The sequence below is a fragment of the Coregonus lavaretus genome, assembly GCF_964263955.1.
Source record: "Coregonus lavaretus genome assembly, chromosome: 37".
NCBI lineage: Eukaryota > Metazoa > Chordata > Actinopteri > Salmoniformes > Salmonidae > Coregonus > Coregonus lavaretus.
Genome location: NC_140024.1, coordinates 9,288,819 through 9,307,311, shown reverse-complemented (window position 1 = coordinate 9,307,311; position 18,493 = coordinate 9,288,819). Strand labels below are relative to the sequence as shown.

The 18,493-nt window shown below is 44.3% G+C and overlaps 1 protein-coding gene across 1 annotated transcript in view; it reads left to right on the top strand.

Annotated features, from left to right (window-relative positions):
* Nucleotides 1-18,493, top strand: part of LOC311111188 (cadherin-11-like) — a 69,891-nt gene that overhangs the window by 42,932 nt on the left and 8,466 nt on the right. Inside the window, exons 2-6 of the mRNA XM_084153884.1 lie at nucleotides 10,262-10,776; nucleotides 11,598-11,892; nucleotides 12,554-12,673; nucleotides 13,494-13,661; nucleotides 18,233-18,420. Coding sequence (XP_084010010.1) covers nucleotides 10,537-10,776; nucleotides 11,598-11,892; nucleotides 12,554-12,673; nucleotides 13,494-13,661; nucleotides 18,233-18,420 — 1,011 coding nt within the window. The 5' untranslated portion in view covers nucleotides 10,262-10,536. The remainder of the gene's footprint in view (nucleotides 1-10,261; nucleotides 10,777-11,597; nucleotides 11,893-12,553; nucleotides 12,674-13,493; nucleotides 13,662-18,232; nucleotides 18,421-18,493) is intronic.

Here is an 18,493-nt window from a genome sequence, read left to right as displayed (position 1 = left end):
TTGGAGGCACCACCATAGCATGCATTGCCTCCTGACGTCTGCTGGTTGTTAGTAGTGGAGACCCTTTGTAAAGGTTTTGAGTACATGCCATTTGGTTTCACATTCAGTGGAAAGATTTCAGATTGGTGCTTGCAATTACAGTCTGTTTTGCTATTTCCGATTAAAATTACTTGCTTCTTTTCTTTTTTGTTTCTTTAATTGTATTCTTAGCTGTTTATGAAATTATATGTTTGAGCTGAATAGTTCTTCAGCATTTTCTTAATGATACAAACTCTTTGGTTAATGGTATTGTTGTGCAATTGCAATATCAATTCCGTTTTACTGACTGAAGTAAGTGTTCATTATCAAGATGCATAACTTCTGTTTGCATCTTACAATTTTAGTAATTTACAAAGATAGTATTTCCTCTGCTTTATTCATGTTAACTTGAAAATACATTTAATAAATTACAGAGGTTGGGGATACTGGCATGACTAAGTTGCCTTTAGGAATTCCAAAATAGGCCTATTATTAATGCTGTATGTGTTTACATTTTAGTCATTTAGCAGACGCTCTTATCCAGAGCAACTTACAGTTAGTGAGTGCATACATTTTTCATACTGGCCCCCTGTGGGAAACAAACTCACAACCCTGGCGTTGCAAACGCCATGCTCTACCAACTGATCTACACGTGCACTCATGTCCTCTGTGTGAGGATGCATAATGATAAGGATTACTAGTCTATAAACAAGCTGATGTGGGTACTTGTAGTTCATAATTACTGCTTAACTTTTTGTAGTGGCTTAAGACAGATCCGATACCCCCTACTCCACCAGATACACGCACACACGCATGAACACACATAGTTAGAAGCTGACGTGAAGTGGAACAATTATGTTTGTCTCGCTGAACCTTATCCTTCCCTTCGTGGTTTGACTGCCCTTTGTTCAGGCTGTGTATGCACTGTACTGTTTCAGCTGTTCAGGCTGTGTATGCACTGTACTGTTTCAGCTGTTCAGGCTGTGTATGCACTGTACTGTTTCAGCTGTTCAGGCTGTGTATGCACTGTACTGTTTCAGCTATTCAGGCTGTGTATACGCTGTACTGTTTCAGCTGTTCAGGCTGTGTATGCACTGTACTGTTTCAGCTGTTCAGGCTGTGTATGCACTGTACTGTTTCAGCTGTTCAGGCTGTGTATGCAGTGTACTGTTTCAGCTGTTCAGGCTGTGTATGCACTGTACTGTTTCAGCTGTTCAGGCTGTGTATGCACTGTACTGTTTCAGCTGTTCAGGCTGTGTATGCACTGTACTGTTTCAGCTGTTCAGGCTGTGTATACGCTGTACTGTTTCAGCTGTTCAGGCTGTGTATGCACTGTACTGTTTCAGCTGTTCAGGCTGTGTATGCAGTGTACTGTTTCAGCTGTTCAGGCTGTGTGTGCACTGTACTGTTTCAGCTGTTCAGGCTGTGTATGCAGTGTACTGTTTCAGCAGTTCAGGCTGTGTATGCAGTGTACTGTTTCAGCTGTTCAGGCTGTGTATGCAGTGTACTGTTTCAGCTGTTCAGGCTGTGTATGCACTGTACTGTTTCAGCTGTTCAGGCTGTGTATGCACTGTACTGTTTCAGCTGTTCAGGCTGTGTATACGCTGTACTGTTTCAGCTGTTCAGGCTGTGTATGCACTGTACTGTTTCAGCTGTTCAGGCTGTGTATGCACTGTACTGTTTCAGCTGTTCAGGCTGTGTATGCAGTGTACTGTTTCAGCTGTTCAGGCTGTGTATGCACTGTACTGTTTCAGCTGTTCAGGCTGTGTATGCACTGTACTGTTTCAGCTGTTCAGGCTGTGTATGCACTGTACTGTTTCAGCTGTTCAGGCTGTGTATACACTGTAATGTTTCAGCTGTTCAGGCTGTGTATGCACTGTACTGTTTCAGCTGTTCAGGCTGTGTATGCAGTGTACTGTTTCAGCTGTTCAGGCTGTGTGTGCACTGTACTGTTTCAGCTGTTCAGGCTGTGTATGCAGTGTACTGTTTCAGCAGTTCAGGCTGTGTATGCAGTGTACTGTTTCAGCTGTTCAGGCTGTGTATGCAGTGTACTGTTTCAGCTGTTCAGGCTGTGTATGCACTGTACTGTTTCAGCTGTTCAGGCTGTGTATGCACTGTACTGTTTCAGCTGTTCAGGCTGTGTATGCACTGTACTGTTTCAGCTGTTCAGGCTGTGTATACGCTGTACTGTTTCAGCTGTTCAGGCTGTGTATGCACTGTACTGTTTCAGCTGTTCAGGCTGTGTATATAGTGTACTGTTTCAGCTGTTCAGGCTGTGTGTGCACTGTACTGTTTCAGCTGTTCAGGCTGTGTATGCAGTGTACTGTTTCAGCAGTTCAGGCTGTGTATGCAGTGTACTGTTTCAGCTGTTCAGGCTGTGTATGCAGTGTACTGTTTCAGCTGTTCAGGCTGTGTATGCACTGTACTGTTTCAGCTGTTCAGGCTGTGTATGCACTGTACTGTTTCAGCTGTTCAGGCTGTGTATGCACTGTACTGTTTCAGCTGTTCAGGCTGTGTATGCGCTGTACTGTTTCAGCTGTTTAGGCTGTGTATGCACTGTACTGTTTCAGCTGTAGCTTGTTGTCCTTCTCTTTCTCTCCCTCTTGTTTTCCTTCCAGTTTGTTGTCCTCATGAGTGACAGGTGCATCCTACCTTCACACTGCCCTGTCAAACCCCTTCCCACCCACACTCCTGTAGCCAGGTATGCAGAAGAAGCACTGTGGTTGACTTGTGCAGGGCTTGTAACCTTCAGATATTTCAAGGTAACTTAACCTGAGTGCTGAGCCTTGTTTGCCACAGTAAAATGATACTCAGTCATAAACCTTTCAACTCCAAGGGCATGCACTGCCTTCCTGAGCACACCAGAGAGAAAATAAGCCTAGGGCTGATCTGAAATATCATCACTTTGAGTGCAGCTCCTCTGTGATACATACCTCCTCCACCATTTCCATCTCCATCCCACAGCCAGCCGTCTCGGTAACGAGACTCCTACCATCTCTTCAAGCTCAGCTGCATCCTCTCCATCCTCTCCCTCGCTCTTTTTTCGGTTGCTTTCCCTTACTCTCATAGTGCAAATTACTGGCTGCTATCCATAGAAACAGTCGTTTTCCATGGCTCTTGACATCCCTCTGAGCAACGGCATCGGCAGCAACATGAACAACAGCATGCAAAGGCTGTAGCAGCAGTAATAGTAACTTCTGAACATGCACCATTCCTTTAGCTGTAGCCGTGACTCCACCTTGTTGATGATGGCATTAGCATATTATTCATGAATCTGGCAGCTCAGAGGATAAAAAAAGCATGTGCATCACTCACCTGTTAGAATACTAATGACCTCTTTGGCTCTGAAGTGCAGAAAGCCAGACGGGGTTATTTTGTTTGTGATACACCTACACCGATTAGTCTCTGTAATTGAATGGCAATTAAGAGTCAGGTTACGTCCTGGGAGCACAATCGTTGGTTTCTTTTCTATATTTTGTCGCTTTTAAAAGCCACAGGAAGCAGCCCACAGTAACCAGAAACCAAAGACCACTTTTCCTCCTTGCAGTGTGGCTTCAAAGCCTCTTTGTATTGAGTAGAAAATCGTTTTTTTTTCAGTTGATTATCCTCTCTTATTTCTTCTTTTAAAGAGTCAAGTCTGTCAAGGCAATGCATGCTATGATATCGTTGTAGATATACTAGCAAGTCTTTGTTGTGAGGCATTGATTTACAGAAGCCATATCTCTGAACAATGTTGATAACCTTGTGGTCGCTCAGGGCCCCCGGCCGCCAGGGACTCAGTCGGGTTCTCAACTCACTGTTGAGAGTTAGAATAGTAGAATACAAAAGGTGCAATTTCAAAATTTGGTTGTGGTTCAGCAGTTTTTCTCTTGTTATGTCAGTCACTGACAGTCACTCATTTAGCATGTCAGTTAACAATTTTTAGCTTGGTAAATTAGTCTAGCCAGCTAACTAAACTTGTAGTTATCATGTCCGAATAGCGACCGGGCACGCAGGGCAGGTGCCCAGGGGCCCTGACCACCAAGGGACCCCGATTGACTTTGTTAGTCACTCTCACTCAGATATCATTCACATGGCATAAGTTTTGTCAAAAGATTTCTCCACTCCCCGTGGCAAAATGTGTAGAATTGCAGAAAGCTTGCTTTAAAACAGCAACATTTTCTCTACTCCCCAAAGTAAAATGTGTAGAATTCCAGGAAATTAACTTTAAAACTCAAAAGATGTCTCTCTCTAAAATGTTTTACCCGCGAGGTGGGGGGGAAGAGAGAATGAGAGAATAGCAGAGAACCTCCTGATCTCAGAGTCCTCTATGGTAGTAGTGTGGGAACAATTACCTGTCAGAGTGAGAAGCAGCATGGTGGAGCTCTGAGGACTACACAAGACTACAGTCCTGATCACTTGGCCCTGATCTGCTTCTTTCATTACTGTAAGAATGAGGTGGTGACGGTGGTGTTATTCCTCTATTATTATCCAAACAAAGATTTATATGTGTGCAAGAGGTAGGATTGTGTAAAAGCCTGTTTCCTAAGAATAGAACCACCCCTCAGGTGGAGACAGGGGTCATGCTCCAAAATACAGCATTGTTAAAGGGAAACACTCGGTGCCTATGGTGTAATATACAGACTGCAGTGCACCTGGTTTTTCCATGAAAGTGGCGTATTACAGAGCATGTGGAGGGCTTAGAGGGGTGGTTTATTTTCATTATGATATGGTCTGTCTAGCAATCTGCTGTGATAATATGGCCACTTTGTGTTGAGTGCAAACATGATCTTATCCGTATAACCTGTATAGTACCATGCTTGTATCTGTAAAGGAGGCGTAGCCTACTGTTTAGAGGTACAATCTTATTCACGGTATCTTAAGATTTCTTGGAACTTGAATGATAATACATTTAGCTATATATTTAATGATCTTTGTTATTGTTGTAATTTAATGATTTTATTCCAGGTAGATTAGGTAATTATACTGAGAAATCATTCAATATCGCATTCAAGCAGTGCAAAGGTATGTCACACATGCCAGTCTTAGAGTAGAAATACCTTCCACTCTTTTACCTCCCCTCAAGCTGCACTGTAAACCAAGCACTAAACCCTCATCCACTGCTCCAGTAAGTGCTTCAAAGCTGGTCACAAAATGGGAAGGCCAGGATGCAGGCAGCACATGGAGAATTAATTCCAAAGCTGCTGCATCCCTCTCAGCAACCCCATTTGTAACGCTAGACTGTAGTCTCTACCTCTCTCTCTCTTTCTCTCCCTCGCTCTCTCTTCTTTCTCTCCTCCCTCTCTCTCTCTCTCTCTCTCTCTCTCTCTCTCTCTCTCTCTATTTCCCATGCCCACACAGCATTGTATAACGACAACACCCAATAAATAAACTGTTTGCACGCACTATTCACACAATCAGTACATGTGCACACACACACCATACTGTCATAAACACTTGTGAAAACAGGCGGTGGAGCCTCCAGGGTTCTGGAAGACAGGGGTATATATCACATCTACTCAGACATGAATCACCTTTATTGCTTTAGACCAATTCCATCTAGACCTATGTGTGACTGGACTTACAGAATTAAACTGGCACTAGAGAATAAGAGAGAAAGAGAGAGAGAGAGAGAGAGAGAGAGAGAGAGAGAGAGAGAGAGAGAGAGAGAGAGAGAGAGAGAGAGAGAGAGAGAGAGAGAGAGAGAGAGAGAGAGAGAGAGAGAGAGAGAGAGAGAGAGAGAGAGAGAGAGAGAGAACAATATATTTCTGTGGTACAGGAAAGAGAGAGGCCCCTTGCTCAATTCCTAAAAGCTTCTCTTTGCTTTTCTTGTACATTTTTAATGGTAGGTAAGCTGAACCCATCTGCACAGTGAGGTTCAGGTTTGAGCACAGTTCCATACTCTGTCTGCTCCGTCTGCTGTTAAAATTCATATTTTTGCTTCCGATTCAGAAATTATATCTACGATAACCATTGGGGAGCGATTGCGCTTCCTACTTTTAAAAAAAATTCACAAGAAAGAACACATCTCCCAGCTATAAAAAACAAAACCCAACCCCCACATGCACCTTCAGAGGCTGAAGAAATGCTTTACTTATTTAGGACATCATTTGACAGGATCCCAATCCTATCCCTTTCTACTTTGTGAAAATCATTAAAAATGAGATTCTTATCATAATCCTAATAAGACCCTGCATTGAAAGAACTTGTATGCACTGCTTAATGATATTTCCTTTGAGGACTATGATTACTGGTTAGAGTTCAATGAAGTAAGAGTCCCACTGAACTGATTTTTGGGGTTCCCCTCAATCAAATGGTGTGGGATCTTATGCCTTTTAGAGTCTATTGATGTGTTGGTACTCAATATTAAACATCAGCATGGAACTAACTCACTTATTCCACTTTCCCCTGTGTTCAATTTAAAATATAGTGGGGAAAAAAAGTATTTAGTCAGCCACCAATTGTGCAAGTTCTCCCACTTAAAAAGATGAGAGAGGCCTGTAATTTTCATCATAGGTACAAGTCAACTATGACAGACAAATTGAGAATTTTTTTTCCAGAAAATCACATTGTAGGATTTTTTATGAATTTATTTGCAAATTATGGTGGAAAATAAGTATTTGGTCACCTACAAACAAGCATGATTTCTGGCTCTCACAGACCTGTAACTTCTTCTTTAAGAGGCTCCTCTGTCCTCCACTCGTTACCTGCATTAATGGCACCTGTTTGAACTTGTTATCAGTATAAAAGACACCTGTCCACAACCTCAAACAGTCACACTCCAAACTCCACTATGGCCAAGACCAAAGAGCTGTCAAAGGACACCAGAAACAAAATTGTAGACCTGCACCAGGCTGGGAAGACTGAATCTGCAATAGGTAAGCAGCTTGGTTTGAAGAAATCAACTGTGGGAGCAATTATTAGGAAATGGAAGACATACAAGACCACTGATAATCTCCCTCGATCTGGGGCTCCACGCAAGATCTCACCCCGTGGGGTCAAAATGATCACAAGAACGGTGAGCAAAAATCCCAGAACCACACGGGGGGACCTAGTGAATGACCTGCAGAGAGCTGGGACCAAAGTAACAAAGCCTACCATCAGTAACACACTACGCCGCCAGGGACTCAAATCCTGCAGTGCCAGACGTGTCCCCCTGCTTAAGCCAGTACATGTCCAGGCCCGTCTGAAGTTTGCTAGAGTGCATTTGGATGATCCAGAAGAGGATTGGGAGAATGTCATATGGTCAGATGAAAGCAAAATATAACTTTTTGGTAAAAACTCAACTCGTCGTGTTTGGAGGACAAAGAATGCTGAGTTGCATCCAAAGAACACCATACCTACTGTGAAGCATGGGGGTGGAAACATCATGCTTTGGGGCTGTTTTTCTGCAAAGGGACCAGGACGACTGATCCGTGTTAAGGAAAGAATGAATGGGGCCATGTATCGTGAGATTTTGAGTGAAAACCTCCTTCCATCAGCAAGGGCATTGAAGATGAAACGTGGCTGGGTCTTTCAGCATGACAATGATCCCAAACACACCGCCCGGGCAACGAAGGAGTGGCTTCGTAAGAAGCATTTCACGGTCCTGGAGTGGCCTAGCCAGTCTCCAGATCTCAACCCCATAGAATATCTTTGGAGGGAGTTGAAAGTCCGTGTTGCCCAGCGACAGCCCCAAAACATCACTGCTCTAGAGGAGATCTGCATGGAGGAATGGGCCAAAATACCAGCAACAGTGTGTGAAAACCTTGTGAAGACTTACAGAAAACGTTTGACCTGTGTCATTGCCAACAAAGGGTATATAACAAAGTATTGAGAAACTTTTGTTATTGACCAAATACTTATTTTCCACCATAATTGTAGATGAAGGGGAGGAGACAGGTTAAAGAAGGATTTATAAGCCTTGAGACAATAGAGACATGGATTGTGTATGTGTACCATTCAGAGGGTGAATAGGCAAGACAAAATGTAGGTGCCAGGCGCACCGGTTTGTGTCAAAAACTGGAACGCTGCTGGGTTTTTCACGCTCAACAGTTTCCCGTTTGTATCAAGAATGGTCCACCACCCAAAGGACATCCAGCCAACTTGACACAGCTGTGAGAAGCATTGAAGTCAACATGCCTGTGGAACGCTTTCGACACCTTGTAGAATTAAAGCTGTTCTGAGGGCAAAAGGGGGTGGGGTGGCAACTCAATATTAGGAAGGTGTTCCTGATGTTTGGTATATTCAGTGTATTTTTCCATATTCACAAATGCTCCGATGTCTCTCTCACCATTCTACAGTGGTGCTGCATGGAAACATTTAGCTGTCTAGCCATCCAGTGGAATACTTAAAACATGACTCACAATCACTGTATTACTGTAACAGATGAGACATTTTGCATTACTGGTGAATCACTTACAATCCATGAGTGACTTTGGACCAGACTACTTATTCAGCAAATCCGTTTTAGCCAAGACGGAAGCAAATAGAGATTGATCTTGAGGTGAATCATGTATTAGAACCCTCTTGATTTGTCTTGGACTGGGGAGCCATTTTAAATAAAAGGTATGCAAAGTTATAGGACTGCAATTTTTTACATTTCAGTCATTTAGCAGACGCTCTTGTCCAGAGCAACTTACAGGAGCAATTATGGTTAAGTGCCTTGTTCAAATGCACATCAGCAGATTCTTTACTTAGTCGGCTCGGGGATTCGAACCAGCAGCCTTTCGGTCACCGGCCCAATGCTAGGCTACCTGCCGCCCCCATGTACCACATCGATATTGTTGCAACATGTTGTGGGTGGAAGCTCACTGTTTCAAGTACCTTTTTAAAGGACATACCAAGATAAATACTTCAAAAATACATTAAAAACATGGAGTGAGTTTCATTTCACCCAAGGTAGACCTACGAAAGGTGTGTGAGTCAAGCTTAAATCCTTTGGAATGAAATGGAAGAACCAGCATTGAGTACATGCTAGTCACATTTCACCATCAAACAAGTAGGAGACTTGTGCCTCAGACTTCTGAATCTGCTGTTTGAATCTCAACTAATTTCCTTTGATTTGACACAGATTGAAAATAACTGCTTCTGCATCGGAATTTCTGACATGATCGCATAGAGCAGCATTAGCTGTCCTTTTTTAAATATACCTCTGCAGAGTAGGCCTATAGGATCTGGATTTACTGGAAAGGAATGAATGCCTGTGATTCCCGAGGCATTTAAATGGGAAACACTCCCCTTGAGATGATGGGGCTTCGGAGGCAATAAAACCACTCCTACACACACAGTTGGCTGACATTTTGGTGGCCAGTCAATAACGAAAGAAAACATAAAATGTCTTCTTTTTCCAGAGTAGCTGCCAATTTACAGCCGAGACACTGGAAAGCATGAAGCGTTATCAGGCATTCATTATGGGGGCTGACAGTGGAGAGGTCCAACTGAGTTAAGGTGCCCATTTCCCTACTTCACTGGTGGATGCGCTTTATTTTGACTTTATTTATGTGCTCTGCCACACAAGCTGGAGATTTGTTCAATTTTTTCTCTTCTCTCCCTCCCTCTCTTCCCTGCTGGGCCGTGTGTTTAACCGGTTCCAGTGAGAGGCAGCTTTAAGCAGTGTGTTAAAGCATTATTGTTGTGGTTGGGTTCCCAGCTAGCATCGTTGCTGAAGTGCTGAGGCTGAAGGTTCTTAGCGACTCACTGGATGGGAAAATCCCCCGCAGGTCCATTTGGTCCTCTGTCCATCCATGAGCAGCCAAGTAGGAAATGATGAAAGCCAATCATGGGACTGACACGAACACCGCATCTGGTTAATTGTCGGATGTGTAACATAACCTATTGGCATGTGATAAAGCATGCTTTGTTTGCAGTTATGACTGAGGAAATCGACTATTAGACTATTCTCTTTTTAGCTCCATTGGCGCCTTGTTGACCATCAGTGCATGGTCAGTGAATGAAAATGAAGTGATGTATTTCATACCAATTTTGAATTTTGAAGGAAACAATTTTACTTTTGCTCTACTCACCTACAACAACAAGGGAGAAAACATAGGCAACATTTCAATTTGAGAACACCAGTGGCTTGATGTCTAATTAAATAAGAGCAAATGAGTTTACAACCTCTGTCACTTAATTAGAGCAAGATGGCACAAAATGAATTAATATGTCGAGATTTAGAGAGGAGTCAATTAAAACTTTGGTTGGAGTGTGGGCCGACGATAACTACTCTTGTACAGAACTGTTCTGTCCCCTGTGACTTACTCAGTGTATTTTCATTTCATTTCAGGGCCTACATTGGGAGGAGAAGAAGGAGGAAGAGAGAGAAGAAGAAGTGGTTGTGATGAGTAACTGCATAAAGCAAAACCAAAGGATCCGGTGAGGTTTAGGGTCCAAGTCCCCAGGCTAGTGAGTGTGAAGTGAAGCCACCGTCCAGGAAGGACCTCAGAGGAAGGTTTTCCCAGGATTATCTCTGGATTGTGCCACTCAGAGGACACAGGCACACGTGCAGGAAGACCCAGAGGAAGGCGGAATAGCGTTGGTCGGCAGGCAGCAGGCAGCAGGATGTGGGAGGGACTGGGACTGCAGGTGTTCCTGATGTGCCTGGGCACCGTGCTGTGCAGCGCTGTGGCTGCCTCGGCACCCCTGGAGCACAGCCACCACCGCCGCCTCTCCCTACACAGGCACCGGGAGAGGACAGGCAAGGAGGGACAGGTCCTACACCGCTCCAAAAGAGGCTGGGTCTGGAACCAGTTCTTTGTCATTGAGGAGTACACAGGGCCAGACCCAGTGTTAGTGGGCAGGGTAAGGTCACGGTTTGAAATTCTTCATCATCACCTTCCTACCTTTCTTCTCTTTTCTCTCCCATTCTTTCCCCCTCTCTATCTGTTGACCGCTGAATTAATGTCACAAGGGGTTTTCATTACCAGCGGAGACCTCAGTGGCCCACTTGATTAAAGGTTATAAATTGGATTTCCTTTTTAATATCAAAGCATCCCCCAAAGACACTGACATCTGGGAAACAGGCGATTTATGGCTCCACAGAAATGATGATTACAAATGGGGACATACATTTGCCTCTAATTCCGGCATTGACAGAGATGGTACCTTGTTATTATTGGATTGGAATATCAATCATGACATCAATCAACAACAAAAACAACAGGCATGCAGGACAGGCTTCTACGAACAATATTTCATAGAATATAATGAAAAGTTGGTAGATATTGCAAAATTAAAATACCATTCATATATTAGTTTGTGGGAATATAGTTCTGCGTTTTTTGAATTGCAGAAATGAACCAATCAACTAAATGACTAACTACCTGATAATGTGACAGACCACTAATTGTATTGTTGCAGTGTTGCACCTAATGTTGATCATCAGAGTAAATATAGATTGATTCTCTGTGTTGAAACATATTGGTTTCAAGGCAGTTTTCTGTAAGCTATGCATTTAAATGTAATCACATGTACATGATTGGTTGGGCTGAAAGTGCTTCTCATTATCCATGTTCCTCCTAGTGATCACACTACATGTTGGAACGTAGTATTTTTTAAATGGTTTTTAACATATTTTTCCAAAGTAATTTTGCTGACATTTTCTCCTGTCCATTTGTTTCCAGCTCCACTCAGACGTTGACGCTGGAGATGGCAATTGCAAGTACATTCTCTCAGGGGAGGGTGCAGGCACCATTTTCGTCATTGATGACAAGACAGGCAACATCCATGCCACCAAGACCCTGGACAGGGAAGAGCAGGCCCAATACACCCTCACAGCCCAGGCTGTGGACAGGGACACCAACAAGCCTCTGGAGCCTCCGTCTGAGTTCATAGTCAAGGTCCAGGACATCAATGACAACCCACCTGAGTTCCTACATGGACCATACTACGCCAGGGTGCCTGAAATGTCCAATGTCGGTGAGTCTGGCTGGGGAATGGACCGTGAAGGATTCCCTACCCTCTGTCTAATTCACCCTTCCTCAGACTGTTTGCCAGTGAACAGCTTGTTTCCCATGCATTATTCAAAATTACTGAAATCTGACCGGGGTAGGCAAAGTTGGAAGTGTTGCTGTTGTTGTTGTGGCTTTGCGATTTCCCTCTTCCTTGTGAGTGTTGTTTGTGTGTGTGTGTGTGTACAACATTTTTGACATGCGTTTTTCTGGATTTTTTTGTTATTATTCTGTCTCTCACTGTTCAAATAAACCTACCATTAAAATTATAGACCGATCATTTCTTTGTCAGTGGGCAAACGTACAAAATCAGTAGGGGATCAGATACTTTTTTCCCTCATTGTACTGGTGAAACAGCTAGGCTTTGTGTGAATCCCAAAACCATGAGCACTTAAGGACATTATAACCATGGGAGGGATGCTGACTGCACCACCTTTTCGATTAAGAATAAGTGATTTCTAGAATGGTAAACACTTCCAGCATCAGGAGTTATATAGCAGGAATTTCATTTTAGAACCATAGGATTGGCTCAAGCTAAATGCCATAATGATTTGCTTGTTGCAGGTCTACTATTATGTTGGGTAAATGGTGTTGAAAATAATAACACATGCTGTTCTTGTGTTGTCCAGGTACCTCAGTGATGCAGGTAACAGCCACAGATGCTGATGATCCCACCTACGGGAATAGTGCCAGACTGGTATACAGCATTCTCCAGGGCCAGCCCTACTTCTCAGTGGAACCACAAACAGGTACCCAACCTCTCTGTCCCACCTTGTTTCATATTCATCCAGATAGCATAACATTATATATACCGTATGCCTTATATCAAAGCTGTAATGTATTTCAATGTATCTGATGATAATCTGTAAATTCTCACATTTTGTAACTGTGCCAAGTAAGGACATTGAGGATTAGCCCTGTCGCGCTTTTGGATTTCTCCAAGGCAAAGTCTGAGTGTACCTGTCCTTTACCAAACAGAATTAACTCACTGCCAGATTAGGCAAGCAATATCCTGGTTGAACTCTAAGCATCCTGGGAGCCAAAGTACCCCCAGCCAAACAGGGAGATCTCAGAACGAGCGAGTGATCGAAGAGAGAAAATCCTCCTAATAAACCAAAGCTGGATATTTCACTGGCTCCTGTCCAATGCTCACATTTCTAATTTGTTTTTGGCTTATCTGCGTTTCATGCACAGGTTCATCTAAATATCATCGGAGAGCAACCATCCCCATCATATTCTCCTGTGATGTGAGGAGCACCAGTTTCCTCACAGAAAAATTAATAAATAACTTGCTTAAAAAACAGTTCATCACTGCTGTTCTGAGCAGTGTTCTGCAGTTTCATTTGAAACAAGTCACTTATTTTTCCCTTTTACATTTCACACTAATATTAGAAAAGGAGCCTGATGAATGAGATGGCGATGGCATTTGTCACAATGTGATCTCACGTGTCAGTGATGACCCATCATGCCCTGCTCCTCCCAGTAGGCCTTGCATAGTAGTAGGCTGCTGAAAGGTCACAGGCAGGTTCCTCTTGAATTAAAGCCATTTCCCTCCTCTCCTGTCCCCAGGGATAATCCGGACTGCTCTGCCCAACATGGACAGGGAAGCGCGGCAGGAATATGACGTCGTCATCCAAGCCAAGGACATGGGGGGACACATGGGGGGACTGTCAGGGACAACAGAAGTGAAAATCACCCTGACGGATGTCAACGACAACCCACCGAAGTTCCCTCAGAGTAAGTGAAGAGTCCTGTCTCTCTTTCTTTCACTTTTTCTGTGTTTCTCTTTATTTTCTGTTTTCTAAAGCTAGATGGTCTCTCTTCCCGTCGTCACTGTCCCTCTCTGCTGAGGTATGAGCATCATCATCCATGGGGGATAGGTCTGCTTTTAGCCAGTCTAGCGCTCTCCCAGCTCCTCAAGCATCAACTGACACTTCAAAATAGCATTGACACTTCAAAATATGGATGGCTGCTGGCCCCAGAGGCCATGCAACACGCAGTTTATACAGGGTATATGTTAAAGGGGAAATATTAAACGGTTTCATTGCGCTCATAGGAGATGTGATGACAGCAAATATCTTAAGCACGATAAAGAGTTGTGAAATATTAACGTGTTATTGTCAGTATTTCTGTTTGACAGAGAGGGGGAATGGAGGGGAATTCTTGTGGCTCTAAACCACGAGCTAAACACAGATTTCCAGCTCTTTTAGTAGAAATGACCCACATCAATTTCCCCCTACTTCTTGAGAGCAGAGCCTGAAGATTTGTCCCAGAGAGCCCCCACTCTTTTCCCTACTATCAGCACTAAGGCCCGGATGTAGCCCTGCTAACAGTGGCTCTTGGATGGAAAATTAGCTACATATTTGGGTTAAACTAGTCCTGGGTGGGGTAAGAAACTTCTAAATAGTTGACATCCCAATGACTCAACCACGTGTAATAATGTCAACTATTTTCCAGATGATGAAAACTGGAATTTTGTTCAATAAGTAATGACAGACTTTTTGAGATAGATGACATACACATCAGTATTGTCACATTGTTCAGCCTCTGATATTATGTTCATTTTTATTTTCAGCTCTCATGGTCAGAGCCAGTGTAGACTGGGAGTATTCAGTAACGTTCTTATGAAAATATCCCATTTTTTTATGTAGTCTGATTGAAGTAGTAGCCCTTTATATCATTAGGCCTTTTTAAAAAGGCTCCTTCCCATGTCAGAGTTATTTTTAAATGCAGCTGAAGCGTTTGGCTCTGAACACTTCAATAGGAGGAGCAGACAGGGCGGAAAGACATACGGTCCTACTGCTCTGCCTCGGCCACAGACATGTGTATGCACCCCTGTAGACACACACACACTCACACACATGCAAATACAAACACAAAACACTGTCTGCTCATTGGCTGTGGCCCTCAGGTGCTGGCTAGCTGAATCTCCACAGGTATCTCTTGTGTTCCATTTATAGCTCTCTCTCTCTCTCTCTCTCTCTCTCTCTCTCTCTCTCTCTTTCAGTCTCTCTCTCTCTCTCTCTCTCTCTCTCTCTCTCTCTCTCTCTCTCTCTCTCTCTCTCTCATGTTAGTTAAGTGTAAATGCAGAACAGGTGAAGACACACTGTCTTTCAAAGATGGACCACACCATGTACTTACACTGTAAGCCTTTTCTTTAATTTCAACAGTAAAATACCGTAAATGTGTTTTACAGCATTAAAAGCGAATGGAAACACTAACTGAAACTGTAAATCGCCGTATTGGTATTGTTGCATAATCGGTTGGAGAGTTTGGGAATTGCTGAATTTACTGAGACCATGACCTCTGCGTACATTAATGAGCATACTTTGCTGGTGTCAAACCATATATGAAAACATGCTACATATTTTGAAAGCTGAGAAACAGCTCTTTCAAATTATATGACATTTGTGAAATCACCACATCAATCAAATGGTAATCAGTCAAGAAAAAGTGTCACGCTCTGGCTCCGGGACTGTGTATTTTGAGCCAGGGTGTGTTCATTTGGTTGTGTTTGGTATTGGTTGTGTTGTATTTGGTTGTTTCCTTGTTTGGTCGTGTGACTCCCAATCAGTGGTAACGAGTGTCAGCTGTCGGCTCGTTATCTCTGATTGGGAGCCATATTTAAACTGTCAGTGTTCACCTTAGTGTTGTGGGTTTTTGTTCCGTATCAGTCATTGTAACTGAGGACTTCACGATTCGTCATTGTTTGTTGTTTTTGTAGTGAGTACGTTAATTTAATAAAGTCATGTTCGCTCAACGCGCTGCGCTTTGGTCTACTACTTCCTACGACGATCGTGACAGAAAAACCCACCAAGATATGACCAAGCAGCGTGTCCAGGAGCCATCGCCAGGGAGATCCCTCACAGATCTCCTTCGCCTCCTGGACTGGGTCAAGCCGAGTGAGGAAGAGAAGGGCTTGACATTATGGCAGAAGGGCGAGAGGCTGGCGAGGGACATGGAGACCTGGTCCACGGGTAGGAGAGACGCCCCGAAAATTTTTAGGGGGGGGCTCACGACGTCGGACCAGCAGGAGGCCGCGATAGAGCGGCCCAGTGGGTTGCCGGAGAAGGCCGCCGGGTTACGGGGGCCACTGGTCGAAGAGGGGATGGAGGAAGTAGAGGCACGGCGAGAGGTACTGGCGTGTGTTGCCAGTCCGGTCCGGCCCGTTCCAGATCCCGGTGTAGGGCCAGTGGTGTGTGTCCCCAGTACAGTCCGGCCCATCCAAGCTTCCCGCACCAAGCCAGTGGTGTGCGTCGTCAGTCCGGCACGGCCCGTGCCTGCTTTCCGCACCAAGTCTATGGTGCGTTTCGTCAGTCCGGCACGGCCCGTTCCTGCTCCCCGCACCAGGTCTGTGGTGCGCGTCGCCAGCCCAGTTTGGCCCATTCCTGCTCCCCGCATCAAGCCTGTGGTGCGTCTCGTCAGCCCGGCTCTGCCCGTTCCTGCTCTCCGCACCAGGTCTGTGGTGCGCGTCGCCAGCCCAGTCCGGCCCATTCCTGCCACTCGCACCAAGTCAAGGGTGCGAGTCGTCAGCCGGATTCAGCCCATTCCTGCTACTCGCACCAAGCCAAGGGTGCGAGTCGTCAGCCGGATTCAGCCCATTCCTGCTACTCGCACCAAGCCAAGGGTGCGAGTCGTCAGCCGGATTCAGCCCATTCCTGCTACTCGCACCAAGCCAGGGATGCGAGTCTTCAGCCTGGTGAGGCCTGTTCCGGCTCCACGCACCATGCAAAGGGTGCGTATCGTCTGCCAGGTCCGGTCCATTCCTGCCTCACGCGCCAAGCCAGGGGTGCGCGTCGGCAGTCCTGATCCAGCTAACTGGGTCAGATCGGACTGGGGGCACTACGGGGGGATTGTAGTAGGGTGGTGGTCAAGCCCGGAGCCGGAGCCGCCTCCGAGGAGCAATACCCACCCAGCCCTTCCCTATTTGGGGTGTAGGCGCGGTCGGAGTCCGCGCCTTTAGGGGGGGGTACTGTCACGCTCTGGCTCCGGGACTGTGTATTTTGAGCCAGGGTGTGTTCATTTGGTTGTGTTTGGTATTGGTTGTGTTGTATTTGGTTGTTTCCTTGTTTGGTCGTGTGACTCCCAATCAGTGGTAACGAGTGTCAGCTGTCGGCTCGTTATCTCTGATTGGGAGCCATATTTAACTGTCAGTGTTCACCTTAGTGTTGTGGGTTTTTGTTCCGTATCAGTCATTGTAACTGAGGACTTCACGATTCGTCATTGTTTGTTGTTTTTGTAGTGAGTACGTTAATTTAATAAAGTCATGTTCGCTCAACGCGCTGCGCTTTGGTCTACTACTTCCTACGACGATCGTGACAAAAAGCACCAAGTGAAAATGTGTATCTTATATGCTTTTTTCAACAACAAAAACTGACATTGAAGATATGGAAATATGTAGAGCATATTTAGTCTTCCTTATTTTGTAAGGATTGATCATCAGAAATCAGAATAGTAATACCTTTTACTGTGAATGAGTTACAGCCGTTTTCGTGACCGGTGGTATTTTTCTAGAATTCTATGGAATGTTCTATGACCAGACACGTTCTTATCTGGATAGTATTTTAAACACATACAGTGAGCTCCAAAAGTATTAGGACAGTGAACATGTTTTTGTTGTTTTGGCTCTGTATTCTAGCACTTTGTATTTTGACTTGTCCGTTGTGACAAAGCTCTTAAAAGAAAAGGAGAAAAGATAATGAGAATGGACTCTACCTACATGTGTATTTATCCTACTGGTTTTAACCCAAAAATGTCAATCGTAAGAAGCGTTATGAACAACAACAAAAAATCCTGTCCCAATACTTTTGGAGCTCATTGTATATGCACCAAAACATATTACAAATGGCATTTAATCTTACATTTGATAAAGAAAGACATACACAAGTAATATAATATTAATAAAAAAAACTAAAATACTTTATTGAAAGAATAAGGTTAGGGGAATACACTGTCTCAATCAAACCTAACTTTCCACTACATTCATGTCATCTTTTTTTTTAATGAGTCTGCCTATAAAACAACAGTGTGGTCCTCTGTAGCTCAGCTGGTAGAGCACGGCGCTTGTAACGCCAAGGTAGTGGGTTCGATCCCCGGGACCACCCATACACAAAAAATTTATGCACGCATGACTGTAAGTCGCTTTGGATAAAAGCGTCTGCTAAATGGCATATTAGTATGAATGTAGTGGAAAGTTGGGTGAATGCTATTCTGTACCTCGGAGTAAGTCAAACCAGGCATCAGGCATCGACTACAAGTGTGAATTACATTTTCTTAGTTGTAACAGTTTCTATTGTTTCTCCACACAGGTGTATACGCCATGTCAGTTTCAGAGGACAAGGTTTCGGGTGAGGAGGTGGGCCGTCTGAAGGCTAAAGATCCAGATCTGGGGGAGAATGGACTTGTGTCGTATCGTTTCATCGAGGGCGATGGGATGACTGTGTTTGAGATCACCACCGACACTGACACCCGTGAGGGTGTTATCAAACTGAGAAAGGTGAGAAGGGAGTGAAGGTGATTTACTATTACATACAAATTGTGGAGGAATGAAAGTAATGTGTGAGACAGTG